A 21,579-nucleotide genomic window follows, 5' to 3' on the forward strand; every position below is an offset into this window, starting at 1 on the left:
ACCCAGCTGATGGTAGAATCGTTGTAGTGCCAGGCGTTGGTCCGCCAGTAAATTGCGTTGTAACGCCGCCAGCCGGAGTCGTTATAACCCTAACTGTAGTAAGGCAGTTGGCGGTACATCCAGCTGGTGGCATTATTGTACTAGTACCAGGTGTTGGTCCAGGAACTGTTTCTGTTATAGTACCGCCAGTCCGTGTAATTTGAATAGTAGTTAGGCAGTTGGAAACGCATCCAGCTGATGGTGGAATTGTAGTAGTACCAGGTGTTGGTCCGCCAGTAAAATGCGTTATATAACTACTGGGAGGGGCGCGACTCGGAATCGAAGTCATATATATAAATACAGTTGTTACGCAGCCTTCTGTGCATCCAGACGATGGCAGGATTGTAGTCGTTCCAGGCGTTGCACCAGTTGTTGTATGTATAAAAATGCCGCTTGTAACGGGAACGGTTACAATTACCGTAGTTACGCAATTCGGGCTGCAATCGGGTGGTGGCAGGATGGTACTGGTACCTGGCGCGAGCCCACTTGTTGTTGTAGTTATTACGCCGTTCGATATACTAACTGGGCCGGAGTCCGATTTAGTGTACGTCCTGTTTCGTTGTGTTAACGGCGTACTCTTTTACTGGAAGTAGCAGAATTATCCATAGTGATCAGGGTAATATACCTCGTCTTGCTGCTTTCCAAGGGCCCTGTAAGACTGGTGCCCATACAGCTATACTTGAACAGTATTTCCTCAACTACTACCATTGAACCGTAAGCATTCTTACTAGAGTTATCTCCTCGAGCAAGGTTGAGAACTCCAGTAAGTAGACTCAGAATAATATGGATTGGGACTTGTCGCTTCATAATTGATGTATGCAGTTAATAGTACATGTAGGAGCTTCAAGGAGTAATGGAAGCAAACGATAGATTTTCCGAGTTACCTATTCTCCAGAATAAGGTTGGTACTTATATTCTGAAACCCTGATTTTCTTGGTTCTGGATATCGTTTATTGGGTACGTGTAATCTGTTTTATGAAATGTCTGTAGTAAATGCAAGCGGATGTGTTCGGCTTTAACTGCTTGTTTCAATAATAAGCCTTGCGCTATGTTAAGTTATGGACCAATGGGTGGCACCCCTCGTATTCCCTAAGTGCAAAAGCTTATTACTGCCGGGTACTTCTGCGGCAAGTAGTATTACCCCCTGCCAGGTCAACGAATAAGATCCTCCCGACTTCCCTACCATCTCCGAGAACCAGCGTAAAATGCTGATTCGGGTCTACGAGGGCCCACCAAGGACAGCAGTACGACGAACTGGCGTATGCGGGTGTATGCACGTGCGGACGAGCATTTGTACCAAGGTGTCGAGTACAGTTTCATTGTTGTCGGAACCAATAATTGGGAGCGAGGCAAGCTCCCTACTAAGGCCCCGTCTATCTTACGCTTGCACAGGACGATTCAGTAAGACGATTCAAGAATTTATAGCTACAGTAATATTACTAAAAGGCTGCTGAGTAGGGATGGTCTATATGGCTGAGCTGCTGCAAAAGGCACAAAAGGCAGTAATGCACTTAAACGCCCAGCTGTGAATACGGGACACCTGCAATCCATCGAGACTATAAGGTTAGAACGCTTATGAGGATGGACGGCAAAGTATACGACGGCAATTTAAAGTTCATGGCGGATGGTTCAATATCTGCAATCGGTCAGGACTAAATAAGTGCTCCTTGGCTGCTCGTATAATTTAGAAAGCTTGAACAGCCAACTAGTTTCGGAACTCGTCACGTCCTGTACAAACTTCTTTTTGAAACTAGAGGACACGGTGGCCCTGTGTGTGCAAGTTGGAGTTGGTACTGCTAGTGGTTGTGAAGCTTAGTGAGGCGCCCACTGATTTGGATAGCTTCCCCACCAGTGGACAAAAGCTCCGGGAATCCGAAATTTATTTGGGCGCGCCGATACGCATGTTGTACCCCGGTAAACAGTTCTCGGCAAAACATGAAAACGGAAAAATGGCTATAAATTCCCGTAGGGTGCGGGCGATCGAACCCATCTATGGCAGCCGGGGTTATAGATAAATTGCGGCAAATGCAAATAAAAACTATGCGTAAATGCTGCTGTTTTGGCTCGATTGCCGGAACCCCACAAACTATACGAAGGTGGGTCAAAGCCTCCGATCGCCTCGATCTACGTATATTATTGGTTGCTCCTCGGAGTAACTGCCAGAAGATATCTGTTAGCGACGGTGACTGTCCAGGGTTGTAATTTAGTTACTAATTACAGAGTACGGAGTACAATAGTCAGTTATAGCCTCGATTAATAACTGACTGGCTAATAAATAACGAACTACGGAGTACTCCGTAGTCTTGGCAATTAACTAACTACAGTACTTACTCTGCAAGTACGATATTGTTATGGTATCGGGCTACGCCCGACGACATGACTAAGATTACCCCGACTCTGTGCTAGTACAACCGGAAGCAAAGGCCGACCGGCCCAAAGTGGAGAATCGATAAAGACACCCCCTACTCGCGGGACTTTACAAAGTCTTGGAATATGGGGGGGAGAAGTAACAGAAAAAAACTGCCTGCAACGCATAGTCCGTTGATAACTGACTAGAGAGAGGAGAGGAAGACGACTTGGAGGTGCAATTTAACGGGATATATATTTGGATGATGTACGGTTCGGTCGCTGTGCTCGGCTGAACAAATACTACTTGCACGGAGTACTCCGTAACATTACGAGAACTTACTTGTGCGGTAGGAGTATTATTGCAGGTACATGTACAGTACGGGGTACGGAGTAGGTAATTCTCCAGGCAGTGGGGAAAATATGTAACGTGCTGATCCCAAATATCAAATATATTAGATATATACTTCGTTTGCAAGTTGAGTGCCTTAACCCTTCGACTGTAAGCCGCTGCATCTAACCGAATTGGTAGCAAGACACGAATGCACAACATGAGGGCCTTGGACGGAGAAGGCGTCAAGGGGTGAGGGGGTCATGGCCGCAACCAGGGCAGCGCGCGCGACTGGCCGAGACGTGGCCAAGGCGGTCAGTACCTCGAGTTCGAGTGAGTCCTCATCGACGGTTTCGACCCTTTCAGCCATATATCCCTGGGATTGACTGTTGCGGGCCAGCCAAGTGGTGGATAAGGTGACGTGCCCAAGTTTGTAGACTGAAGAATCGTTCATGGAGGGTGGCTGCGCTTATTCGCCAGCGCATACTTGACCAATCGGACCGCGGGACAGCCGTGATACGCCCCACCCGGAGCCGATGTGGAACCGCGAGCCGGCAGAACAGCCGCTGGGTCGCCGGCCGGGCGCCGATGGGGTTTATGTTGGTATTAGTTAGACCGTGGTTGTTGTTTCATCCTCGCGACTGCTTTGCTCATACCGCTGCCATGTTGCTCGTATGGCCGACAAAAGGAGGCCATTCGCGGCAGCTCGGGTGACTACCACAAACGGTTCGTTCCAGGTTCGTCGCCAACAATGCCTCCGCCGCATGCCATGAATGGCAGCTAATAATGTCCGGCCGGCGGATGGATTTGTCGTGGAAATTGTACCTCTTCTGCTCATGTACCACAAGACATGATTTGATGCGCTCCATCCATGCTCAAAACAAGTTGCCCAAAAATAACCCACGCTCTTCGATATGCTCACGCCGCCCCTCCAAGAGTTTGGCCCGATTGTCCAACTTGTTATAGAACGCGTTCGTCACATTCTCATCAAGGTAATTCAGGCGGTGGCCGCAGCGAGCCGTCAAAACATCCTCCATCGTCGGGTTGGAAGCGCAACACCACCCCCAGCAGTCCTTGATAACATCAAGCTCCGTTTGTTCCTTACTTGCACGGCGGCTATCATCAATAATTCGAACAATGGTTGGAATTGCGAGCTCATGGAACGCTTCATGATCCAAGAATACCTTGGCCAAGATGATAAAGTCGGCGAAGAAGCGGCGCGGGATGTAGTAGATGTCGCTCCAGCCGAAACACCACTCGGTCAAGTGCACTTTGTAGTCGAGGCCTAGCCCTTCAACCTCCTTGATGGCAGCCAACACCCTGTTTTGATGGCCTTCTCCGTAGCCCCACCACTTGCTTCCACCTGTATCGCTCATGCACCGAAAACGGGCCCCTTCTGGAGGTCTGTTGAGTTGGGAAACCTGATCTTGTTTTTTTCCGTCTCGTCGTTCCACGCCATAGGGTCGATCCAGGCGTCGAAGTGGAAGTACAGAAGCCCTCCATCTCAGACGTATCAGCAAGCATTGTTTCCATCAGGTCGGAAACCATTTTGTAGATGGTGTATACGTTGGGGTACTGGTCGACCGTCAAGTTGTGAAAATCAGCCGGATGCTCCGGCATCAGCTCTGGCATCGAGATATGGACAGTGTGGAAGAAAGGTTCGTATTTCTTCAGCATAGGTATGCGCTCAGGACGAGCCGAGTTGAAACGAATCATGGCCAGGCTGTTTCCAAAGGCGGAATCGCTTCCGCGGTTAATGTTGGATACACTTCCGCCCGGTGACACGTCCGCCATCGGCGAGAAGCCGGGCATCTCCGACTTCTTAAGCGTCAAGAATGCCACAGAAGCCATGGTCAAAAGCGTAAAGATGAAGAGCAAGGTCTTGCAGAATTTCTACATCCAAGTCAGTCATGTCGAGACGACAGAATGAGCCAAACGGCTCAAGCCGTAGGGAACGAACCGAGTACATGCCCCTAGCAAGGTCGACAACGTCAAAACTCGAGGCGCGTCCAGAAGTAGCGTACTGGTGGGACTTTTATGTCGAGGGATTGTCCAAATACAGCCAGGAGGCATAAAAGCAGATGGCAGTACCGATAAGGACCATCTCGCCCAGCTCAGTGCCAAGCAAAAGTGTAGCGATACACAGAAGTATCCCCGTAGACAAGGCCGTTGCGAAGCATTTGATGACAGCGTTAGCATCTGTTCTGACGAATTAGCGGTGCTATTGCAAACCGGATTCATGCTTCAGCCGACAGCTTACATTTATACACGGCGGTAATAGCAAGTCCGATGAAGACATTGCTGACGATGACCATGACAGCGCCGGCGCTAGTATATCCCTGGAAGAAACCCGGCTCGTCGGGGCTCATGCTGCGCAGCATGATGTGGCAGAGCAGGTTGACAAAGGTACCGGAGGCGTAAAGCAACATGTTGTCGACATGCAAGTTCGAGTCGTGCTGCTTCAGAAGATACTGGTTGTATACGCCGGACGATGCGCTGAGGATGACCTGAAGCAGAAGGATCGAGTACGTGGTCCAGGGGTAGGTGGTGCCGCTGCTAGCTTTGTACTGAGTGAGAATCAGACCAAACATCTGCTCGGCGGCAAAACGAGTCTCGTCAGCGAGTGGAACCAGAAGTGGCTGCGGAATGACCTATCGGTGTGGGATACCTGGATGACAATTGCAATCCATTGCAACTTGGAGATGCTGGCGTTTAGGCAATACGTCAGTATGAGTGCCGTAACGCCCGTTCTGCTACTCTTAGCGAGCTGGATCGTGCCGGCGTCGGCCAGCTTGTAGCAGACGAATATCTGCCAGGAATGGTCAGCAGCTAGAGTAGCGAGGCGAAGCGAAAGCAATGGCGCGCGAATCGCTTGGTTTCATGCCGTACCGAGTTTTTGATAAGCGTGTAGCAGAGTGCCAGGACGTAGTAACCAGCGGACTTTTGTTCCGTGATGCTGCTGCGCAGATCGATCCAGAAGGCGGCCAAGCCTGATCGGGGCTGCGCGACCAAATGTCCCCTCTCCGCGTCAAAGCTAGCCGAATAGCCGTTTTCAAAGTCCACCTCTCGCTCTTTATCTTGTTCTTCTTTTCCGTCGGTTGCCGAGATCGTGGTGGTCAACGGGATGGCGGATTCCTCACCGTTGTCTGCGAACTTGACATACTCCGTCGGGCGTTGTTGCCATTGTCTGTAAAAGAGCGCCAAGGACAAGAGCAGCTTTAGAAACTCGGAGATGGTGACCGATGCGGACGGGGAGAAGGAATAGGATCCGGACGTTTGCGCAGCCTTCATGACGACGCCAATGCCGACTTGGATGACGATGAGACCGAGCGTTGCCCCTGCGGCCTGGGGGCTGAAATTTCGGATCCATTGCATAGGCCAGCAAAGAGCCGAAGCGGCAGCGGCATACACCATGGCGAGAGAATTGCTTGGTTTTCTACCACTGCGGCTGCCCAAGCCGGCAGCGCCGAAGGGATTGACGATGTTGCCAAACCGGACGAGAAATTCGTCCGCAGTCCCGGAGTTGCGAACAGAGCGGGCCCGAGGCACGCCAGAGCAGTTCACGGGTCGGCATGAATACGCAGGAAAAGGAAGAGTTGGCAGTAAAGTGCGTGGTAACGACGTCGGGTATGGTGAAAACGATGCATCCGGAGGGTGACCACGGGTGACGAAAAAGAGTGTGCTGAACCGAGGGCCAAACCAGCAAGCCGCCGATGGCAGCACGTGGCAGTTAGTTAAATGTTAGCGATCAGAGACAGAAACACTCGAGTTCAAATGCCACCAGAGCAACGGTCGCCTATGGAGCGAAGGATACTAGCCGCTGAATGGGCGATCGAGTTCGCCATCTTTCCGACAGGGCACCGTCCGGTTCGTGCCAAGTCGGCAAGGCATGACCACGGTAAGCGTCCCATTGACCAGTATTGGCCTCGTAGCTCGCAGCGAATGCGTACTTGTAACGAGGTGCCTACGAGGGCCCAGAAACGTCAAGGGGGAAACGAAATCTCAAGGTGCATGCTCAGCCAAGGTATTGCAAGAGAACGTCTGAAGCTTATTCCGAGATGGCTTCATCCAGTTCGTCAGCAGTGGGGCGCACCTTGACGCAAATGCCGTAAATTGAACGCACTAAACCCAGATAGGACAATTATTGGAGGGGCATCCCGCAGCTCCACCGCCAGACGGATTTAAAATGGGATTAAAATATGGATTACGTAACTACGGAATAACGTACTCCGTACTCCGAAACATACAGTACTGTACTGTAATTACCTGTGCATCTTCATGTTGCAGAGTGCGGAGCACAGGTGTCAACATTAACTACTCGGCGTGGCACGAGTACAATGCTTACAACAACACCAAACTACATGTACGGAGAACAGCATCCGCCAAGCCAAACGATGCTCAACGGTTACGACGAGTCGAAAGCCGGATTGCCCGAGATTTCCTGCAGAGATGAGGACAGACGCAGCATGGGCATCGCGTATTCCCCCCCCGAGTACGAAGAACAAGGCGTCCGTAAGTGCCGTCCTTGGCATCCTGCTAGCCTACTCAATCTTCTCGTCCTTGACGCTAGCAGAGTGCCCTCCACACGAATGTGTCTGCGGGAGGCGTACCCAGAGTGTCGATTTAAACTCGATTGGTTCATCTGACCTCTTCCTGCGGGGTGGCTTCGATCGTTTCGAGCAAGATCGTCCGGATCCCTGGCGTTGGTCGCCATCCTCCTCGACGGCACTGCTGGGGGGCAGGAAACTTCTTTCGTCCTTTGATGGGCAAAGTCTAACTACGAGCTAGGGATTCATATCCACGGCAAGCGGATAGGAGCCGCCACGAGGGCTAATGAAAATGCCGCTGCCGGCCAGCGTAACGATCATGCCGCCATGTCATTTCACACGACACACGCCGACGCCAATGTCCCCCCTCGGCTGCTCGCCTCGACGGGCGTACTTTGAAGAGTCTGCACGAGCAAGAGTACAGCTGCTTGGAGCTTGGTGGTGGCAGCCGCCCGGTCAAGCTTGGCATGCGTCGAAATTTAAGCAGCAAGGCCACATATATAATCTCGGTGCATTGCTTCGCAGCAAGTCCGCATGTGTCGCTCCTTGGTCTCGAAGCTGGTTGCTTATTGTAGCCACGCGGCTCGACCTGCCCTCCATTTTCCTTGTATTTCAGCCTACCATTCGTCATTCGAGCCATTGAGGGTGGGGGTCGATCGAACAGCAATTCAGCCATGGCCAACGCGGGATCCGGTACATACCCGTCGCCTTCCGATAGCAACACGGGCCAAGGTGACGCGAGCCGCGTTCCGCTAAACGTCATCATCCCCATCGGCGGCGTGGGCTCTCGCTTCGCCAGACATGGATATCGATACCCCAAGCCGCTCATCAACGTCGTTGGGCGGCCTATGCTGCTCTGGCTGCTGGAGAGCCTCAGCCTGAAGGCGGGAGATGCCCTCTGGATCGCCGTCAACGAGGATGTTGACGACGAGTTCCATGTCAGCCAGCTAGTAAGCAAGAACGTCGTCGCCATTGACCATCACATCGTACGGCTGCGGCACCAGACCAAGGGTGCCAGCGAGACGGTGAGCCGGCCCCGTGCGCCCGTTCGTTCAAAGTGTCCGCTCATCACCGCCAGCTCTACATCGTCTGTCAGAGCATGACCGAAACGTACCTCGATCGCAGGACCGTCTCCCTCGACTGCGACACCATCTACTGGAACGACATCCTGACCGACGTTCGCGCCATGCCAGTCGGCCACGGCGGCTGCTTCTACTTTACCGACAACGGCGATAAACCCATCTTCTCCTATATAAAAACCGAGGCTCGATACGTTGCGACATCTCACCTCTCCACCCGCTTTGCGCTGACGACTACCCACCCGAAGCAACGAGCACGAGTCCATAGTCGATATCCAGGAGAAAAAGGACATCTCCGACAAGGCAAACTTGGGTGCCTACGTCTTCCGGAACGCCCGGGAGCTCAAGACCCACGCCGCCGAGGCTCTGGATGCCAAGACGGCCGACGGTCACGATCTTGGCGAATACTACACCTCCCAGCTGATCGGTCACATGCTGCAAAGCGGCATCCCATACATCGGTCTCCATATCGACAGGCAAGACATCTGCTGCGTCGGAACCCCCGAGCAGCTGCAGACCTTTCTTCAGTCCCTGAAGAAGCACAACGGATCCGGCCGGCCGCTCTCCTTTAAGAGCCGTCGTTTCTGCTTTGACCTTGACCTAACGCTCGTCGGCGTCCCTGCCGTTCCTGGTGATTATTCCACCTGCCCGCCCATCGAGAAGAACATCCGCCTTATCCAAGAGCTGCACCGCGCGGGACACTATATTATTATCGTACGTTTGAAAGGTGCCGTTTGGACTGAATCGATGCTGACGTGAATCTCAAGTACGCCGCGCGACGCATGAAAACTCATAATGGAAACGTCGGCCGAGTCGTTGCCGACATCGGGTCCATTACCTACGCCCAGCTGGACCGATACGAGATCCCCTTTCACGAAATTCACTTCGGCAAACCATACGCCGACGTCTATATCGATGATTTAGCCGTAAACGCCAACCTCGATACAGCCCGCGAGATTGGCTGGCTGCTGGACGACGAGGAATTCGTCGGCCTAGACGCTCCTGTCGGCTCCAGCAAGGAGAACAAGAAGGCAGGCATGATTGCGGCTCGAGACTTTAACGTAATTCAGATCATCAACAACAAGGTCATTAAGTCGAGCAAGTCAGAAAAGATCATGGGCGAGATCTATTTCTACTCGCAGATGCCCTCGGAGATTGCCCACATCTTCCCTTCCATCTACAGCGTCGACTTCATTCCAGAGACAAGCACCTATACGATAACAATGGAGAACTGTCGAGGCTTGACCTTTTCCCACATCCTCGTTGGGCGTTCCATAACCAAGGGTCGATTCCTCTCTTTTCTGTCTGCCCTTCACAGCATCCATACGACCAAGCGGACGGACCGGTTGAGCCTCTCCATTCCTCCGACCATGCAGAAGCAGATGGAGAAAATGCCCTGCGACCATCACGGCCATCAGGCCAACATCTACTCAAATTACGGCTCCAAGCTCCGAAGCCGGTATGTGCAGAACCGAGAGCGGTACGACGCGCTTGGAGCGCAAGCCGCAGCCCTCTACGAACGGTTGCACGAGTTCCTTGACACCTACGAAGCCGAGGACAAGGGCGCATACGCCGAGATTGTCCACGGGGACCCAGTCTTCAGCAATGCCATCCTTTCCAAAGACGACAAGTCCATCACCTTTATTGATGTTCGCGGTCAGCTCGGCAGCATCTTCACCCTCGAGGGCGACATCAACTACGATCTTGCCAAGGTCTTGCAGTCGCTCTGAGGTTATGACCACGTCCTATTCATCGCCGAAGACAGCGACAAGCTCGCCGACATCCTTGCCGGCAACAAGCCGCTTCTTGAACAAGCGGATGCCAACTTCCTCCACGAGCTGCAAGAATACTTCTTCGACTTTCTTCAGAAAACATACTCTATCAGGTTGCATCGCAAGACACTTCTTCGCCTTACCGCATCTTTGTTATACAGCTTGATACCCCTGCACCGACCCGAGCTTGGCCCTGTATTTCTGAGACTGTGCCAGGAGACCCTTGACAAGGCAAATTCGATCAGCCATACGGCCTTGGACACTCGTCCTGGAACTCCCAGTCCAGCGTGAACTGCATGTTCAAAAGCATGCCGCAGATAAATATTCTTGCCTTGTACGTGCTTCATTAGCTGAATTTATTAATGAGCCAAGTCAAATCTTGCATATCGAACTCCATCGCATAGTTTGCTTCGTGGTGTCGTACGCGCACTAGCTGACTGGCTGCAAGTATACTACACGTCAACCCCCGTGCAAACTCCTGTGGCCTAGCATTTCGGTGACCCTATTCTACCATTCGTTTCCGCCATCAGGTGATGTCACTGTACTGTTGCCGTACTATTGCTCTACTGCTCTCCTGGCTGCCTGCATTGTAGAGGGCCGCACTACCGGTGCTTGGATACGAGCCGAGTGTAACTCTCACTTCTGGCGGCCTTTGACTACCTCAGAGAGCAATAGTTTCCAATGTCAAGGGCCTCGCCCCCATATTTGCCTGAGTAAACTCAAGCGCCTGAATCACAATGTGTAGGACTAGCACGCCAGCTAGCACGAGTGACAAGGCATGCACAACCATTCCTATATCTATATATTCGCGCCTTGCACTCATGCGAATAGAGGGTCCGGATTAGTAGCGTCCGAGACCCCTTTTCTGATATCATCATCAAGATACTACTAGCTAAATCACGAGGCCAACCCTGTAATAGTAATGCCTCGCCGTAATTTTAATAATGTTGGACGGGGGGTCACCCGTGACCGAGGTTGAAAGATTCTCTAATTGTACTAAACTTTAGAGGTGAGTATGAACTCGCATCTCGGGAGATTATACGTTCTGCACATCATTGGGGACTTCGAGCCGTGACAATATGGAGACCTTGTACTTGGGAAAGCAAGTCTTTCCTTGCGACACTCTGTTCTCAGTCTCGTACGATTTTACTTGAAAGCAGAAGTTGCTCATGTTTATGGCAACGTGGAAATGGTTTTATGCACAAAGGAAAATTCCTTGGTTATCCTAACTCCGGCTTCAATTGTAGTAAAGTTAGACCCTCCCCTCCTTGACGATCGGTTGTAGCCGACCGCGGTTTAGGAAGCCACAGCCTGGAGGCAGTGTTATTATTTACGATACCTACCAAGAAAGGAACTCACCATCGATCATAAGGTAGCAAAATCCAGATGCTTCAGGATATATGTATTCCTTTGGGGTGCAGCCATCGGTAGCAACTCTGTGATTGAGACAGGGGAGATAATTGCGGACTGCACGTATGTATTATGGCTAGATACCGCTGCCAGCTGAGTGGGTGCTTTTTTGATCCGAGAAGCTTTCGAAGAGTATGACAATACAAGGGTCGTTATGCAATATTCTTGAGCTTGGTTCATGAGCGAGAATGTAGGCTAAGGCTTACCAAGGTGCACTGTCTTTTTTCGAGAATATTATTGCGTCAAACCTGGGTTACCCTATTGTCTTGCTCCACTATGTATCTCCATAGCTCTCTACGAGATGATGCCACAAACCCCCAGCGTGATCAAGGAGTACGTACGTATGTCTCGCGCATCTTCGTTACAAGCCATCCCATCTTGACTTTGCTAATCTCGCGTGCTTCCTCACATCCCTGAACAAATGCCCGCAAGCGACAGACAGTTCTCTCTTCACCCTGCGGGAAAATGGAACGAGATGTCGTGGCTCAAATCTTTGCGGCAGCTCCTCAAGAATGTTCACCGCAAGCTGCCCACACTCGACTTTCGTCTGGCCGTCGGTGTTTGCAGGGCCATAACTCTCAGGCATCCAGGCCGGTAGTTGTCGATTTGTAACCCTCCCATCCGACACGAGGCTGATGCAGACGTTGATCAGGCTGCGAAGATGTCCTTGCATCAATTCTGGAGCCTTTTCGAGTATTTGATTCAAGACGTTTATCGCGGCCAAGGCGTCGGCGCCAATGATTCTTTCTTGGTTTTGTCTCAGAAGCCTTTCCGCCAAGAGAATGTCAACTTGCATGTAAGAAAATTAGAAACGAGAGCTTTTACCAAGATGACTAGTTATCTTCACCATGAGGTCCATATTTATATCACGACGAACGTAAAGTAGGCCGTGAAAGCATGCGCTAATATTTGCGGCGATCCTTGTTGCATGAGAACCTGTTGTCGGATCGAGTCCCTGCTACACCGGTCCTTGCATTGAGTACCTGCGACTACGTAGTGAAACTTTTATGGATGCCGGGGCTAAGAACAAGCAATGATGTAAAGCGAACAAGCAGTCGAATCCATAGAGGTCTATCTGCGTATCGCACATGATGCTCCTGTATGGCTGCAGGGTTTCCCCCTCAAGTACAGCATCTAAACGCGAATTTGCGTGCAAATCAACGTCGGGTCATTTCAGTTTAATGCCACAAATTGAAGGCATGATTTGATATATAATAGCATATCTATCACTGCCTCTGACAAAAGAAATATTCATCTCCTCGACTCAAAAATATGTAACTGACGAAAATAATCCGCAACTGGCGACGTACCATCCAGAGCAGCAACAATACACCCCTCACTCCTCAGCGCCGTTCTCTACGGAATGGTACCAACAACGACCGTTGGCTCGCCGAGGGGTGCAAGAACGTTGGTGTTAAACTCTCCACCAAAGTTGCCTGCAACGGCATGGTTAGTATGCCGATGCGTGAAGTTTGCTTGAATGGAGACGTACCAGGCGGTTTGTAGTTACAGACGGTGTAATACGCAGGTATGCCGAAAATAGTCCCAGCTGGGCAAAGGACAGTAGAACACCCAACCTCGGTTGAATCAACCCAGACGATTTGTGTAAAGTGGTTCCAAGCACTGGGGTTGGAGCCGGGTGGAGGGTTGTTGCCGTAGTAAACATAGTTCGGCATCTCGCTGTTATACCATAAATTGGTCACAGCACGAGCGCCAGCAGTGTTAATGTTTGGAGAGCTGCTGAGAGCCGCAAGGTTTTGGCCGTAGCCACCACCTCCAATACTCCTATACAAGGGTTGGTAAGTTTCATCAGAGAAGGCGAGATGGCAGGACCGTGCACTTACGTGTCGTGCGCGAATACGCAAGTTTCGGCGAGAGTGTTCGCGTAGGTAGCCAGGTCAACATTCCATGATAGGTTTGGCGCAGAATGGTTGCGTCTGTGTATGTTGTGTTGATCGAGCATGATCTGTCTATAATCCCCGGCAGCTGTGGCAGTTGGCGAACTGGAAGAAGATACGGCAGTGGAAGCGTCAGTCGTGGTCGTCGTCCCCAACGCCGATCCTGAGGGGGTAGTGGCGGATGTTGTAGAAGCCGAAGTCACCCCAGAAGTTGGGCTCTGTGTACCAGTCGAAACAGGGGTCGACTGGCCAGATGTCCCAGAGTTGGAGGCGGTGCCGGTAGCTGTAGCGGTGGCACCCGAGGTTGGGGAAATCGGAAGATCAGTGTCAGTGGAGGTTTGCTTTCCACCATCTCGGGTACCACGATCATGTCCGCCCCCATTACCATGCCCGCGACCGCCGCCTTTCGAGCCGGATTTTCCTCCATGGCCAGCACCCTTGGAGCCGGATTTTCCTCCATGACCAGAACCCTTGGAGCCGGATTTTTCTCCATGACCAGAACCCTTGGAGCCGGATTTACGACCATGGCCACTCGACTTGGAGCCGGACTTATGACCGTAACCGGACTCTTCGGAGTCGGATTCATAGCCGTGCCCTCCCTTTTTGTGGCCTGATTTGTATCCATACTTGGCCCCATCAGAGCCCGACTCATGAACACGGCCATCCATGTAGAGCGCCTTGGCACTCTCAGCCGACAGTTGGGTTGTTGTTGTCCTAACAAACAAGTCAACCATGGAGGGGTTGTGGAAGCTTCCAACCCTCCGTATCTACTTACTTGATCATGGTTGTCGTCACCGTGGTGCCTGAGCATATCTTCACAACAGGCTGGTACTCGACGATGACAGCATCGCAGTCGGTGCCCGACGCCAGGCCACCTTGCAGATAGCCATGGAGGCTGGCCAGGACAACCCAGCGTGAGAATACCTGCTTCATGGCGATGATTTATCCGGTACCTAACCACTGACCGATGAGGCTGTACATGGACTTTGGGGCTGGTTAGGGGTGAGCTGATCATGGACGGCTTTTGCAACGTGCGATGCCGACCAGTCCTTTATGTAATAATTGACAAGTTTCATCAGCGAACGCTGTCAAGGGATCAATCATGATTAGCATTAGCGTTGTTTACTCGGGCACGAATTCAATCGGGGCTCATTCCTGTAGAGACTCGTTTCGCCACGCCATAAGCATACCTAAGAAACCTTAGCTATCACGCAGCAGTCCATTTCTAACTGCACCGGTCTGCAATGTAATGCTTGGCCGCCTAACCCCCGACCAAGATGAGTCCCGCGCCCCTTGGATGGGTAAACGCTACGGCGAATTACTGGTGTGGTACATTCGGCCACTCCCTGCGTAACTCAAGGATCGCAGAGTAGGGAGGCAATCATTGCTGGCAAATCCTTAATATAGGGCAGCGGGAAATGTAATATATCCGCCGTTTCATGTACCGAATTCCCACCTCGTTCAGAGTACTCAACCCTTCCCAGTGTTCGGATAGCGGCAGCACACTTTCACCATTAATCACGTCTGTTAATGATTTGTTGTACATGCCGACTCTACACACCGTTTTCTGTCCAGCCATAGCTACGCATAGTACTTTTGGAAGGGGGTCGTTTCTTGAGAGCTCTTTGTGATATATTATTTATTGCATCGCGGCAGTTGTTCGTTCCGACATGCACCAAACGAACAGGTCATTTTGTGAGTGTCATGAGCGACCCCATTAATCACTAATAAATTACACTTGATATGTGCCTGGCCACCTGTAGCATGTGTCCACTTATATTGTGGGTGATGTTCTGTTCCGCTCCCTCGAGCAAGGATCGAAAGACATTTCCCCTGACTAATGGCCACTATTAACCTAGCCTCGCGTCCACCAAGTCAGAAACTGACTGGTGCGTTCATCACACGGAGACACTGGAACGCTGAGCGAGCCTGGGCAGTTCGGTGTATGATATTAGTGCATGCACTACGGCACTACAGCACCAGCACTCATTCCAACTGTAAAGGGGCTCGTGTGACCTCGCTTCACTGGTTTCATCCATATGGTTTCCACCCTGGTACTGCGACTGCTTTATTTTGTAGAAAGAACTGCGAGGGTCACCAGGCCAGGGTAAATAATGATGCACCCATATACAGTGGACGCGCGCAATCGTTTGTGTCGTGAAACGGCGAGTGAAGCAATCCCTGCCACTTTATTTCATCACACTGGTCGAAGGTGTCAAGCTGGGTCGCTGGTACGTCCCAGACTCAAATTCTGATGGTGGTCGCAAGATGAGCAGTCTGATACGGTTGTTACATCATCTGTGATTATGGGATCGTAATGATGCACGTTTGTCACAACTCCTTGCAGGATGTTCCTCCGATTCCAAATAAGGTTGCTCTACAAGGGCGTGGCACTCGTACAGTAAACGGATAGCAGCACCAATCACAAACAAACCATAAAACGCTTGGTGATATTTAAAAGATTTACGTGGGCACCTTTTAATATTCCCGGATGACTACAGCAGAGCGAATATCGCTGTGTGGATTCATGCGATAGAGGCTCAAACGTCCTGCACTGATGCATGCAACAGCGGCTGAGGGGTGAGGCGATCATCACCAAGCGTGGGTCATTCGAGAAAAGCGAGCAATCGAAGCCGGCTTTTGGAGTCGCAGCACAGGCTGGGGTTTCAAATTTGAGCATAGCAGGTGCACTACCCACCGATTTCAATCCCAGTTTTTAGAAGGCCCGGTTCAAGGTTCGGCCTGGCGAGCATCGGTGATCAACTCAACATGGTATGCCATCTTTGGGGACAGCGCGAAGCAAGCATGGCTATCCTGCCTCAAAGATAATCGCGAAGAGGGCGTAGTGTACTATACACGTACACAGCGGAATTGAAGGAATGGCGTGCAGGAAGCGGTTGGCGAGGATGAATCATGATGACCTTCTGTCCTGAGGAGAACAAGGCTACTCCCTTATTGCCGAATACGTGGGAGTTGTGCAGTGCCGAAGCATGTTGCAATGTGTCAATTGTAGCTGTTTGGTGAAACTAGCCTAGGCGGCCGGAATGAACTGGTGACAACAGCCGGACGAAGATCATCAGCCTATCCCTGAGGGTTGAGACTGAATAGTCTGATTCATGTCGCTGAGACAAACTGTCTGCAGACAAGTAGCTACATGCTGCTTGTGTTTGCTAGAATTGGAATGTGCACTGGCATAGGCTTTAGTGGCTCTAACTGCTTGACGGTAGATCTGAAATGCTTAATTCATAGGGTATTTACTGGTATGGCAGTCTTTCTGTGGTAGTGTGTTGAACTAACTTTTTTGGCCCTCGCTTGCAAATCCGTCCTTTGCTAGGTTTTCCGTGACAAAGCCTTCCCAGCCATCAGCATGCGACCGAGGTTGAGACTCATGTCCCAATTTCTGCGCACTACCCTTATTTGGTTGAAATGGTTGCTCCGTGAAAGGCCAACGCCACACATGGTGCCGCTTGTGAAGCTTCGAGTCGCGTAGTTAGTTTATTGTATTTCTCACCAAGGATTTCGCGCACAGAACTAGAACGGACGCGTTACTGCAGACCTTCCATTCGACGCGTCATGTCATGTGAAGCCCAGCGGCGTAGGACGATGAAGGATTTCGAAGGGTTGAGTGCTCTGAACGAAGTTGGAATCAGGTCAGTGAGACTCTTGTTTTCGAGTAAGATTAAAGACGGTTGCGTAATGGGCAGTCAACAATATTTGCTCCGCCCAACAAATCACCATGTGTTAGTTATTGACGAGTTCCATGCTGAACACGCATGTGATATCGACCGAAAATGTGCCCACGCAAAGGTCAAAATATAAGTCGGCTACATGCAGCAAACGCTCCAGGATATGGTGAGTCACTAGTTGCTTCTGGCCTGCCTTGCCCTTGTCAATAAGAAACATGTAAATGCCTAATTGGAAGGTACTGGTGCCAACCATTTGGCGACCTATGATACCCAAGAATTTGCGGTTTTCTTCTTGAATCATGTAGTGAAGAAAAGGATGGAAAGCAATATTATGATGCTGCCATCACCTGAGAGCGGCATCTGCATTTTGATCGGTCAAGACTCTGTCTGCATCAATGTAGTACTCTGTTGCCGTCTACTGTACGCTGCGCTCTTCTATCATAGAAATCAATCTCATCGGTAGGGCGGACGACGGAGACGACCTGAACATGACCGAAACCCGGCTGAATTCGACAAACCGGCTGTATCCAGATTGGGAAAACATATCGGAAGTGGGACCGCAGAGTGTCAGAAGTTTGGTAATAATATAGTTGTTGGTTCGGTTCTGGGGGAAACTGGTAACAAGAGTTCTCTTTTAATGATTCAATTTGGTACGAAGGGAGGAAGAGGTTGCGGTGACGCGACCTACTTATCACATTGCGACTACGTAATTCTAGTATAGGTCACTTTGCCTACGTACTGACCTACCTTGGTCAATATATACACTCAGTAGTAATGAATCTTGCATGTGGACGAGTTGCACAAATAGACTCTCACACCAAATAGCAAACAAGCTATTACTGCGACATAAATACTCCTGCGTACTATTATTAGCAGAACTTACTCTTGGCACCCCCACGATTCGTCGAGGCGCATGCCCAAGTCCAACTTTTTTGAGATCATGCAAAATCCCCGCACCAATAAGCATTTTGCACACGGGCGGGTTATCCAAGAAGCCGGCCAGGATTCCCGAAAGGCCCGTCACTGTTATGGGATGGTCGAACCCCAGGCAATACAAGTCATGGTTCCACTCTGGCTGGACGAGATCCGTGGAGCTCCTGATACGCTCGTCCGAGAGCACTTTAACAGCGCCGCGCGGCGACTTGGCATCCCCCAATAGTACCCATACCGGCGGACCATTTGGCGTGATGTTACCACTGCTAGGGCATGTAAGTGGGTGCTGGATGCAGTTGCAGAGATTATGGAACCAGAGGTTACACCCGACGCAGTTATCTTGACGAAGTTATCTTGACAATCCGTACAGCCATCTGGCGCGCATTAGCGAACTGCTTCACGATCGCAGGAGCATCACAGACGACACAATTTTATACGCACGCAGGGTTAATTTCAAGTTTGGGTTATAAGGGTGAGTCAAATGTTTACAGCCTCTACAAATAGTAGGCATGGTTGTGTTGCAAGAAATCAAGAGCGGCAAGTATTGGTTGATAATAGTTTCCAAACGATAACATAATATTTACTGCTAGAGAAAAAGACGAGAAACCAATCGTAATTTTGAAGAGTCTTTTTACCAGCCCTCAGCTAAGTGAAACCTTGCATTCGGATCGTTGTGTTACTCTTGGGTCGGACTCCGAAATGGCCATCAAAGTCACCTTGGCTTCCGACTGCGCATTAGCAGTCGCACCAACAGCAACGTTTATGTCCACACTTTGGCCAAATTTTGCAACTGCAAGTGCATTGGGCAATTCCACATGCCATCCAGATCCCTCGATTTCGACTTGTAGACGATATATCTCCGAACCCAAGTACGGAAGTAGTGGCTGTGGCGATGTCATTCCTGGTAAGTAGCTGCCGTTGTTTGTTAAGCTGAATGTGCAAAACAACGCAATGCCGGTTTCGGTTGGATACTTTATTGTATCTGGCTTGCCAGCGGTTAGGTTGATGGAGTGTGTACTCTTGGAAGTGTTGTTGAGCGGGCGCGCGCCGACAGTATAAGACAATATCCCGGCCTCATCCCGATACTTGTTCAGTATGTAAAAGTGAAGGCCATTTGATTCATCGAGATGGTCGAATTTGCTTCCCGACCGAGTGCCGGCATGGAACAAAGCATCGTTAAGTTGGCGGGCATCACCTAATGATACCATAACTGCAGTACCATTAGGGCGATGGAAGTCGATCAGATCAATATCTTGGGGATTCGCATCAACAGTCCATTGAAACGGATCCTGATTGCCGTTGTTCTTTGTCTTGCTAATCATAACGCCCGCATCAGGCTGGAAAGAATCGGAGCCCATACGGTCAATTACCTCCATTTCATAGTTTTCATAGCCTCCACCATCGCAAAGCACGTCCGTGGAGACGTTGCAAGCCGGTGAGAGATCGGCATCCAGTTCGATACGCAACCCCATCAGGTCTGCCACAACAGATCGAGCCGTGACATTGGCCACAATAGGTCCCAAGTTATTCAGCTCTTTTCTGGAAAGTCGTAGCATGGTTTCAGGGCCAGCAAGGCCGAGTTGTTGCTTATCGCGCATCGTATGCAGTGAGCCCATCGTCCCGCCTCCCTGGAGCGAGGGAATATGCCACGCGGAGTGGATTCCACCTGGGCCATTCGATGCACCGGAAGACATCATAGACCACGGCCCTGTATAATCTCTTTGCAGGGGGCTTGCATCCGGATTGGTAATGTAGTTGTCCATGATATTCAAGATATGACTCAACTCGTGCGCGTATACACCTAACCCTGACGTTTCGCACTGTTGAGTTGTCCCATTCCAGGCATTGGGCCAGACATTGGCTGCTGCCGCCCACGATGTCCATTGGTGGTTTCTAGTGCTCGCGTAATTTGGGAGGGAATTGTTCCCAGTTAGCTCTCGTGGCGGTCCAAAGGCGTCAGGTATCTCCTCCTTTGAGTTAAATTTCATCTCGCCAAATTCTCGCCATGTGGAATACTCATCCTCCCCAGCACCCAGAATGAAGACTAAATCGAACGAACTGGCGGCTTGCTTCCCAACATCGCTTTCCCACATGTCTATAGAGTCCTCTCTAGTGTCACCAACGCAGGGGGTCTCGCTTGGGTTCGGACAGGCCCCTTTGTTCATGTAGTAAAAATCGACGCCATACTGGAAGTAGTGTTTGGGCATGCGGTAAGGACCGAAAGCTTTCAAATCAACACCAAATCGACCGGCCGAGTCCTCCATCCAATATTCATGAAGAGTATGATTGTGATTGATTTTTGACGGCTTATTGAGTAGGTCGCGATAGTAGTTTGGCACATCTTGCCTAGGCATATTTGCAACTAAAGGGAGAGGATTCCCAAAGAGTGTTGAGTTGGGCGGCAAGGTGACGGCAAACGGCCTATCTTTGAAGTCGATAGTAACAAGGGCAATATTGAAGTTGCGAATGGACCCCTTTCGAGAAGGGTCGGCCCAGTTAGTACCCGGAGGTGCCTTATAGTCGGCCCAAGTCATATCCTCTGATTTAACCCATCTCTGAGGATCGAGAATATCAAACGGGTCTTTTAACTGTGCCCTTTTGAATACTCGGGAGGCGCATACGGCAGATGCCCCTAGGATTATTGTGAATAGCATAATGAGGGCAGTTGAATCTTGCTCAAGTCTGGATAATGGTAGGATTTACGAAAACGCCATAAACAGAAGGACATGAGCGCCTATTTGTACTGGACATGGCTAGAAACTAAAAAGCATCGTGAACGAGAGCAAGATGTAAGGGAATGATGAGATCGATTGACCAACTGAATTCCTGCATGGAATTATTTTGGTCCATAGTTATCATGAGACAGACTGGCTTGCGCCACCGATAGTAACCCAACTGATGTCGACAAACGGTAGGCCGCTTTGGTGACTCGACAATCATGCCCCCGCAACGCTAAGTTGCGGCGTCTATGCTCTAGGAGTATGCCGGACTCGCTAAATTATATGGAGTTTTACAGTGCTTCCAGATGGATACTTACTAGCAGGAACTGCTGTCTATTCATAGCTGGCTTAGTGCCACAAGGCAACCTATTAATAGGCCATGATTTGCAAACATTACTCGTTCACAGTATGCGTCTCCAGCTTGGTCGGATATCTCGCGGAATGTTATTATTAGCATAGCCAATTGTAGTCTGCATCATGTATTTTATGATCATGTAGATAAATGCATGGAGCTTTCCCCTCTCCGTTGTTTCATCTCGGAGAAGAACTGGTTGAATAATTTGATGCATTCAACTATAGGCTTCGGTTCAAGTGTCTGTACAGTCGCTTGTCCAGCCAGGGATTTCGAGCATCCCTGGGCAGCAGTTTCTGATGACTAAATACGCGACACCATAAAACTACAAGCCAGTACAGTGGCGATATGCCAAATCTTTCACGGCTGCAACCCTGTTGGCGTTATAATCCGTAGGACATTCATTGATGTTATGCAACGACAGATGATGAGACTACATGCGGAGACTAAGCTGAAATCTAAGTAT

The 21,579-nt window shown here is 50.5% G+C and overlaps 4 protein-coding genes across 4 annotated transcripts; 1 reads left to right on the plus strand and 3 right to left on the minus strand.

The window, feature by feature from the left end:
- Positions 1-3,591: 3,591 nt before the first annotated feature.
- DCS_03256 (uncharacterized protein) lies at positions 3,592-6,130 on the minus strand (the record flags this gene model as incomplete). The annotated part of the gene is made up of 7 exons (XM_040800578.1): positions 3,592-4,120; positions 4,227-4,609; positions 4,677-4,748; positions 4,818-4,915; positions 4,977-5,307; positions 5,385-5,525; positions 5,606-6,130. The coding sequence occupies 7 exons, from the start codon at positions 6,128-6,130 to the stop codon at positions 3,592-3,594; spliced, it is 2,079 nt and encodes a 692-aa protein (XP_040661461.1).
- A 1,807-nt stretch (positions 6,131-7,937) lies between these two features.
- Positions 7,938-10,072, plus strand: DCS_03257 (capsule biosynthesis phosphatase; the record flags this gene model as incomplete). Its single annotated transcript, XM_040800579.1, has 4 exons — positions 7,938-8,288; positions 8,342-8,536; positions 8,598-9,056; positions 9,110-10,072. 4 exons carry the CDS (start codon positions 7,938-7,940, stop codon positions 10,070-10,072), a joined length of 1,968 nt encoding a protein of 655 aa, XP_040661462.1.
- Positions 10,073-12,880: 2,808 nt separating this feature from the next.
- Positions 12,881-14,355, minus strand: DCS_03258 (uncharacterized protein; the record flags this gene model as incomplete). The annotated part of the gene is made up of 4 exons (XM_040800580.1): positions 12,881-12,960; positions 13,017-13,309; positions 13,369-14,136; positions 14,198-14,355. 4 exons carry the CDS (start codon positions 14,353-14,355, stop codon positions 12,881-12,883), a joined length of 1,299 nt encoding a protein of 432 aa, XP_040661463.1.
- A 4,327-nt stretch (positions 14,356-18,682) lies between these two features.
- Positions 18,683-20,695, minus strand: DCS_03259 (mucin; the record flags this gene model as incomplete). Its single annotated transcript, XM_040800581.1, has 1 exon — positions 18,683-20,695. The coding sequence occupies one exon, from the start codon at positions 20,693-20,695 to the stop codon at positions 18,683-18,685; it is 2,013 nt and encodes a 670-aa protein (XP_040661464.1).
- Between the last annotated feature and the right edge of the window lie 884 nt (positions 20,696-21,579).

This window comes from Drechmeria coniospora, chromosome 01 (genome assembly GCF_001625195.1).
Source record: "Drechmeria coniospora strain ARSEF 6962 chromosome 01, whole genome shotgun sequence".
Taxonomy (NCBI): Eukaryota; Fungi; Ascomycota; class Sordariomycetes; order Hypocreales; family Ophiocordycipitaceae; genus Drechmeria; species Drechmeria coniospora.